Here is a 9,416-nt window from a genome sequence, read left to right as displayed (position 1 = left end):
GATGCATATATTATCTCATGAGGTGATCACAGGTTTAAACCAATCATTGAAATAAGTAAAACAAGAATGGAGTGAGAGTTGCCTGTATATGAACTGGGAAGGTTAGAAAGCTTTATAACTAAAAGTAATCTATTTTGCAAACCCAAAATTACGACAAAAGTCATGGTAAAAACATCAAACAAAAGTGGAATGTAATTTCTAACAGAGCCACTCAATAATTTACACCTATATATCCATGTATGAATGGTTTCCATTCTATGAAGAGAGAGAGCATTACAAATTAAAGTACTCTTATTATCATGATTGCATAAAAGCAATTTTTTTCATTTTCTTTACCTTTTCCAATTATATTTGTAGACAAAGCATCCTTTATCCAATCTCACAAGTGCCAACATCTACTGAGAGATTTCTTATCCGTGATGATAAAATGTAGAGAAAAGTTGTTAGGCTAGGGGATCTGTCAGTTTTCTTTAACAATTCCAAAGTGCCCGTTGTGCTCATAGTAATAATGATCCCAGTTACGTGGGATGCCCTCAGCCTCTGGGATGCTGATGTCGGAAAACACCACAGAAGGCATCTTCAGATGGCGTAGACCCTGTGCAAGTGGTGGTGGGGCCACGGTGAAGAGCACCGCTATGGCAGGGCTAGCTAGCATTTGGCAGGCATTGCGTGAGAAACTCCCCCTGGTGGGGAATGCTTTCAGCAGGACACTTGGAGCACTCCTTCTGGTTACCACCATCGGCTCCGACAGGATCAGCTCCTGCCCACAGAGTAACACCATGTACCTGTCACTCTCCCAAAGGGGATCTGATGTACTATGACCAGGCGCTCTTTTCTCTCTCACAGAAAAATTCCCATTTGCTGCCTTAATCTCATTAAAAGAGAGAACAAAAACCATTAGAGGTGAAGAAAATGAGTTTCAGAGTAGCTAAGTGACTTATCCAAGGTCACAGGGGCAGGAAAGAGAAGAACCAAGGCACATACTCTGTCTGGGTTTTGTCATCAAAATACAATCCTCCCACTCTGTTGGAGCAGCTATTCACCACCCATTTGCTGGACCTAATGAAAGAAAAAAAATAGGAAAGAAACCCATATGTATTTAAAATTAAAAAAAAATTACAGTGTATATCTATAAAACCAAGCAGCCATTTAATTGATCTTTAATCTACAATTGTTTTCTGGTCTCATTTGGAAAATTAAATATAATCACATTAAACATAAACCTGAAAATGTATTATTTAACCATTCCAATTCAGATTTGAGTTGTTGGCTTGGGAGATATTTTTGAATCTTAATAAATAACTTTGAAATGGAGGAAGCCATCGGCCTGGAAATATTCTTAGTAAAATACACCAGAAAATGCCACTACATTTAGACCAGTCCTGCTGACTGAACTTCAGCAATGGGCATTTATGTTGCTAGGTGGAGGCATTGACAGTACCTAGGTTACTTATAAACAGTGTGCATGTGACAAATCTTGGACAGGCACAGTTCTTCTAGGGGCCCTAAGAGTTCATGTCCTCTATAAAGCTTTAGTAAGTTGCTAAATATAGCACCTGGATTAGAAAATATAATTACCCCTCATTATGAATAATCTAAGGAGTCACCATATCCTTTACTTAAAGGGTCATTACTTAAAATAGAGTTACTTTAAAGGATCAACATTTTAAGAGAAAATTCGAGTATGCCATCATTTTTTAAAAATTCTTGCAAATACCTTTTTTTTCTAGTTGCCAGCTTTTAAAAATCAATGAGGTTTACTTCCATATGTTCTATTCCAAAATGCAAGATGGGAATTGCGTGTGTGTGTGTGTGTTTAAACATAAAATAGTAATTAGACCCTGACTGGGCAGCAGAAAGGTTAAATGTTCAATCTGTGCTATTTTAGGATGTGGGAACAACTGCTTTTTCTGTGTCGATGAACTTGAAATCCCAGTTAGTATGAGGAGAATTTCTAATAGAGCATGCAAGAGCCACTAACTTTTTTGAAGTTCTCCTCCTTAAATATGCTTTGTGTTCAGGGATCGGTTTGTACTTCAGAAAGTTTCTGGGCGTGTGTATCTGGAACATTGCCTGTGATGGAAATCTGAAGCCCCGGGTTAGCGTGTGCACAGCAACCCCTTCTGTAAGAGCAGGCATAGGACACCTTGGCTTCTGATTGAAAAAGTGGGATTAAAATTCTACTGTTTCAAATAGGAGGATCCATGAACCTTACTTGAGGCTAACAATATAAATTTATAAGTTTAGTTAAGGTCACATTTATCTTTGCCTAATACTAGAGAGTGATTTTTTAATAAATATTATAACTTTTAATTGGTTGCCAATTAAGACAAAGATATTAGACTTGACAACTGCTTTAATTGTATTATATTATTATCCTTCTAGGTATAGCAATCTATAATTAAGAAAATTAAGTGATAATTTGTGGTAAACTCAAGTTACCAGAAATATGGCCTTTTTCCATTAAAGGAATATTATAGGTTAACTAAGATTTTGTTCTAAGAACCTATTCAAAGTATATTCTAACACATTTAAATTACAGCAACTCATATCAGTGGAGACGCAATTTTTAAATCAAATTTAAATACTGTAAGACACAGCATTGTGTGCAAGGGTCTATCATTAAAAAAAATTCTGTAAACTGCTTTGCTTCTTGTTTCATAGATTAAGAGTTACAGTCTATTAATTTGTTTTTCAGTTACATTTTTATTTTAAAGTATATATAAATTTTATATAACATATTATGGATGAATGCACTGTCTCAATTTAGAATTACAAAGGAGTCAAGTAGTAGATTTAAAAAAAATTTTTTAATGGTTTTCTTAAGCCACTATGTCCTAAAAGGTGAGCAAATTTATATAGTCATTCTAATTTAAGTGCAGAAAGTGCGTTTCCAACAGATGCAAGATAAATAGTTTTACAAATATTCTTTTACAAATCACTTTAGTCAGACACATTTATAATGTACAGGCACTTGAAGAAAATCTATTACGCCTCCGTAATATCATTTGTGGCGGTGAACTCCAGGTAATTTTTTAATTCTTCTCTGCTTAAGGCACAAGTTAAGTCTAAAAGAGATGCCAATGAAATAACATGTTTAATCCTGTCACTAGGCATCCTCTTTATATAGTGTTTCTATCAAAATGATTAAACTACTGTAGATAAAAGCTTTCCCCCAGAAGGTTTGGGATAGATGCAGCCTAGTATCTTGATATTAAAAATACAAAGAAGTGACTTAGTTTAAAGGAAAATAGATATAAAGTTTACAGTAACCGTAAGCTACTGAATATTAAAAGGTATTAATATAACCTCTCTTTTAAAGTTACTATTCTTATTAGAAAGGACACTCATAGGTAAAAGTTATTTTTAAGAAACAGGATTGGGTTAAACAACTAAAAAAGATCCTTAGCATTTATCATCTTCAGGTTGAGGCAGAGGTAAGAAAAAAAGTGCTTCTGGGTCTAATTCAGAAGAGCTAGCACAGGAAAAAAAAAATGTATATTTGAGACAGATTGTATTTGATTCCATATTCTTGATTTTTCCATTTGTGAGGAGTGCTTTAATTTTCTATTGAAATCAAACTCTGCTTTGTGATATTATATCACATGAAAATAGTCCTTCTTACGCATCATTAAAAAGGTAACATGCTATTGCTTAATTTATTTATACCCTTATTTAGTTAAATATCTATAAAACTCTAGAAACAGCTAAGAATAATTCATTTTTGAGGTTTTTAATATGAGATAAATATGCACATTTTCCTAAAATTATGTCCATAGTTGAAAAAAAAAGTTATGTGTGTGTGCATGTAAGACTAGATAAAATAATGCTACTATTTAGTGTGTGTGCTTATACCACTTTTCCTTTAGAATATTTTAAAATTATATTAATCCAATCTAACTTCTATTTATCATAATAGCCAAAAGCTTCCAACTTAGATAATGTTTGTGTAACATCAGTATATTTTGCATGTATATATATTATAATTTATAGAATATTAATAAAATGTAATTATAGGGCATGTGATACATATTATGAAGAATTGAAACTATTCAAATTAATGCAAATCCCTAATTAATATTCTAACAGGCAGGTAGATTTGGCTAAGCAAATTAACTCTGTATATTTTGTTAACAAGGCCAAAAAAGTAGGACTGAAAGTTGTGATGCAATTATACATTTGAAGAAGAAATACAACTGCCATGTTGATTTATGTTGAAAAGTGACTTTTCAAAATTATTCTAAAAAGTAACTCTATTTATATTTTTGAATTAATGTAGCATCTTAAATGTTTTTTTCCACACATTTTCAAAGGTGGATCAAATGACATACATATGAAATTCAGAAAAGTAATATGATCTAATTGTCATTGTACAATGATGATGCTGGATAATTTTGTTTAACCAATTTTCTTAAGACAATAACTGTTTAAATAGACCACCCAGGCTTCTGTGTGGATGACAGACTTTAGGTTAAAAAAAAAAAAAAAAAAAAAGGTATAAGGACCAGTTAGAAACTTACTAAATAATAAGAGAGAAGAGATGAGGCCAACCTGGATGAGGATGGTAGCAGAGTAGGGAAGGGTGCTCATGAGTGATTCTGAGCATTTTGGCTTACATCTGGAAGAATTAATTTATCAATTACCAAATATAGAAGTTTGGTGATGATTGGGTTTGGAGAGGAGAGTCAGGAGTTTATTTTTAGACTTGTTAAATCTGAGAATCTTATTAGACAAAATTACACAGGAAGCGGTTGGATATATAGGTCTGATCTGCAAGTGAAAGGTCTGGGCTAGACATACGCTTTGTCAGCCATCCGTGTTTCATTGGTATTAAAAGGCATGAATCTTGAGGAGAACCTCATCAAGTGAGTTCAGGCAGAGAAAAGAAGGAAGGCAGTGCCTTACCATGGGCATGCTGACAGTGAAGAGGTGAGGTAGGAGCATTAAAGAAAACTAAAGGAATGACCAGTGGGTGTGAGGGGAACAAGACAGTAAAGTGTTGTCATAAATCAATAAGAAGGTTTAAAAAGGAGATTGGGTTACACAGAAGAGGAGTCCATCTGAAAGCAGGTATATCACTTCCAGCTCACATTCAGTTGACCAGAACTTAGTCACATTGTCCCAGCCAATCTCAAGGGGGACTGGGAAATGTAGTCTAGTTGTACATCCCGTAGAAGAAGGAAGCAGGGATAGTGACCGCACCATGTTATCTCTGTTGTAAGAATAAAAGAATCCTTTATTACATTATGCCTTTGAAAATTAAAGTACCTATCTTTAATAGACTAGCTTAGCATCTAGGCATCTGAGTTTAGTCTCATTAGTTTTTTAGAAATTATGTGAGGAACCAGTGATTACAAATTCTTTTTCTCTGTGTTCACAAATGCTTCCTTAGATTAATCATCTTAAGCTATCATCACTAATATAGTTTATAAAATATGACTTTTCCCTATTATTCTTTGAAAACTGAAATAACATTTACTCAGTATTACAGACCAATCCAATTTTCTATGACTTCTAGAGTCACCAAGAACAACTCAACTTCATGGAATAATGCTATCTGTAACCTGCACTATAATTCAGCCATGCAAAAAGATTCAAACTCCTTTAGCAGATTTTTTTTTCTTCAAATCGTGCATCACAGCTCAGTCATGATTTTTTAAATTAATTCAATGTATTGTACCTGTGTAAAAGGAACATAATTGAATAAAAAGAAAAATACTGTGGATTGCTTTAGTAATAACAAATATCCCATTGAACTTGTGAATACACATATAAATTTGTATATACACAAGATGTTATTGTGAAATATATATTGTTGTATATATGTACATGTTTATGTATATATAAGAAACAATGTAATGTTTTCCACAATGATGGTAAGTAAAAATGTTTGAAAGCTATTGTTTGAGAAGGTTTTATGTATGTTTTACCACCTTTTACTATGTTTTTATTAATCTTGTTTCCATCATTTCTTATAAAAAATAATTAGTCTGTGTTCTGTGCTTATAAATATAAAAACATTATCCTCTTCATTAGAGTAGTACAAAGGAAAGCACTCTGGATGTGAAGTAGCAGTAGAAGAAATTGAGTACGTAGACTTATGTAAGATTATAAAACAAAGTATTTTAGAACTGACCTGATTTCTAAGAGAAAAATGATCTGATCATATTTTTGTTTTAGATGACATTTCTAAGGAGAGAATTCACTGACCAGAGGAAATATTTGGAATGCATTTATTTAGAAGACATAATTTTCCTCAAAAGTATTAATGAGAGCCTAATTTAAAGCAGGCACATGGAAGGTTATTTTGGAAGTATAAACTATTGAATATTTGAAAATCATTTATAGAGCAATATTCCAAGCATTTGGGATATATCAGTGAACAAAACAGACCAGCTTTGCTATATCAACAAATTTGTGTGATAATTAACAGACTCTTACATAGAAAAACAACATTGGATGTGTATGAAAAAGTCATTAAATATCAGATTGTGAACAACTTGGTGTGTGGGGAGGCACCAAAGGCATTTGAAGAGACATGAGTAGGTAGACTGTTTGGAAAGTAATATTAGGAAAAATAATTTAAAAGGTGAATTAGAATAATATCAGAGGTAATTAGAATCCTACTACTTTTTTAAATCCTCACTTAAGGACACGCTTATTAATCCTAGGAGGAGGGGAAAGGAGGGAGAGAGAGAAGGGGAGAGAAACTTTGATGTGAGTGAGAAGCATCATGGGTTGCCTCTTGCACATGTCCAGACTGGGGGCCAAGCACTCAACCCACATATGTGCCCTGACCAAGAATCAAACCCATGAGCTTTCTGTTTATGGGACGCTGCTCCAACCAATTGAGCCACACCAACCAGGGCCCTACTACATTTTTTATTAAATGAATGAAATAATAAATATGGAATTTGAGAGACCTAAGTTCTGAAGAGCATGAAGTAGGTTAAGACCATGAAATCTGGATTCCAACACATGCATTATACAGCCATTCTAAGGTTAAATGGAATCATTTGGTAAAATTACTTCATTTCTTCCCATTGTTGTCCATTTGTGTGCCGTGTGCATGTGATCCCCTGTAATCTTCCAATTATAACGCTCACTCATCCTAAACCAAGATGCTGTACATCATTTCTTGATTGCTATTGCAGTAGAGTTCTAACTGGTACATGGATCTTGACCTAGGGGAGTGGTCCTATTAAAAGGAAGAAGAAAATGATGCCAGTTGAAGTATATCATGTCAGAGCTATGAAGGAATATTGATTGACCTTTTAAAACCAAAATCTATGTCCACAGAATATGTTAAAGAATTAAAGCTAAGAAGTCAGAGTTTAAAGATGCCCAATAATGGTAATGAGATTGGACATGGTATGGAACGAATGAAAGTCTTCAGCAACTGTGTCTGAACACCCATGGTGAATCTCTCTTTTGAGTGTATCAGTTGTAAATGAGTGACAGTTTCGTGGCCTTCAATGTGCAGAGATTGGGCAGACTGAGACTTAGGGTCTGGCAGCACATGGAGCCCATAGATGTAATAAGATGGTCTGACTGAGTAGCTGATACGGGATCAAGAGAAGAAAAAGGGTTAAATTTAGATGTCAGATAAAATTCTAATTACAGCAGCACCTTCCCCAAGATAACATGTTAAACTTGTAAGGTTCTTATTTTTTTTTCTATTTGTATGACTTTGGTTTTTTCTAAGGCTTCCACAATTCTATTAGCAGCTTTAAAAAAATCAATGAGTATATGTTTCTTTCTGAACTTCTTTGAATTTCTAGTTACAATTATAGGCTTACCATATGAGTATTTTCTAGGTTTTTCTTCCTCATTCATTTTCATTTCTACAAATGCCTATTGAGGGTTTTCTATGTGGTGCACATTATTCTTATTGCTGAGACTATAATAGTAAAAAAAAAGAAAAAATATTCCTGCTCTTGTAGAGCTTTTTAGTGGGAAGGTAGATATCGGAGCTAAGAAAAAATGCCAAGGAAAAGCTAGGAACTGGCTGGGTGGGGTTTGCAACTTTAGATAGGATGGACAAAGAAAGTGTGGTAAAAGGGTATATTTACATTAACCCCTGAAGCACAAGGGAGAGGATGTAGAGATACCTGCAGGTAGGTTCTAGGCTGAGGAAACAGAAAAGACAAATGCCCAACAAAACACAATCTAAAAAGGAATTTGTTGCCCTTTGCAATAAAACTGGAAGGAAGCATGTTTTCTCTTGTTTGTTTTCTATGCTTCATATAATTTGAACTAGTAAAAAATCAATTTACAGAACTTTTATTAAGTACATTTAATGTCCCCAATCATTTGATTCTTCTGCACAGATTTGTCCTCTTTCTCTAAAATACTGAAAGATAAATTCTGATATTAAAATACTGATATGAACCTTAAAGATTTATTTCATCAAGTACTATTTTCAACTAATGTTGAATCCTGTTTGAGGTTGACTGAAGAAGATGAAACTCACTTAGACTTAAAAAAGAAACATAGCCATTGTTTCTTTATTTTCTCTACAGATCTTTCGTTATTGTTTGTCCCATCTGTTTTCTCTAATAGGTGCAATTTCACAATAGATTTTCTTCACTATCACGAAAGATTCAGCTTTACTGGTAAAAGCTTCAGAGATTCATTTATTGACTTTCTTTCAGACCTGGGAGAGAAAATGTTAACCTTTTGGTGTCTTTCTGGTATAATACATGCGTTTAATTTTTCTTTTATTTGTCGTAACAAATTATAATTTGTGGTAGAGCTTCCCTGAAAGATTCCAGCCAGATTGAAATTGAAGAGATGTTTAGGTCTCATTACCTTTGAAAGTGTTTTAATTTTAAACATCTCTTCAATAAAATTAAGCTACATGTTTTAAAAAGATTAATCAAAGAAAAGTAGATACATTAAAATATATGTACAACCCATTATCCAAATTGATATACATATAAAGTAGAATTAATATGCTTTCCTTATTTGTTTCTAGAAATAAAATATTTTTATTTAAATAAAAGGATATATAAGGTAGCATTATTTTTTATTTCAGAATAAAAAAACCTAGTAAGATAGCATTATTATTATTTTTCTAATTTTATTATAATTGTGTTTAACTTTTCTCAAATTTTTCCTTACATAGAAGAAAAAGGTGAAATATAATGCTATGTTTATTTTTTTTTTCAGCATAACCTTATTGTTGGTTGTAAAACTGGGTTTGTGAAATTAGATTAAGAATAGGGCCTGTTATTTCAATAAATTATGAATGTGGCATGATCAAAGAACACACTATGGACAAGCAGATGTGACAGGTAGAATAGTAAAGTCCTGCAAATACAAATATGATGTATATTGAAAACTGACAAACTTAGAAAATTTTGGTTAGACAGATTATAACATCTGAGGAGTCCTCCTGGAGCAAGATGACCTCT

At 33.2% G+C, this 9,416-nt stretch overlaps 1 protein-coding gene across 1 annotated transcript in view; it reads left to right on the top strand.

The window, feature by feature from the left end:
- Positions 1–527: 527 nt before the first annotated feature.
- Positions 528–9,416, top strand: part of LOC150022606 (receptor tyrosine-protein kinase erbB-4-like) — a 147,291-nt gene continuing 138,402 nt past the window's right edge. The window contains exons 1-2 of the mRNA XM_090288243.1: positions 528–771; positions 2,022–2,125. Of these exons, the coding sequence (XP_090144369.1) occupies positions 528–771; positions 2,022–2,125 (348 nt within the window). The remainder of the gene's footprint in view (positions 772–2,021; positions 2,126–9,416) is intronic.

Source organism: Furipterus horrens, unplaced genomic scaffold, assembly GCF_987537825.1.
Source record: "Furipterus horrens unplaced genomic scaffold, mFurHor1.1.pri manual_scaffold_1, whole genome shotgun sequence".
Lineage (NCBI taxonomy): Eukaryota > Metazoa > Chordata > Mammalia > Chiroptera > Furipteridae > Furipterus > Furipterus horrens.
This window is presented reverse-complemented; position numbering and strand designations above follow the sequence as displayed.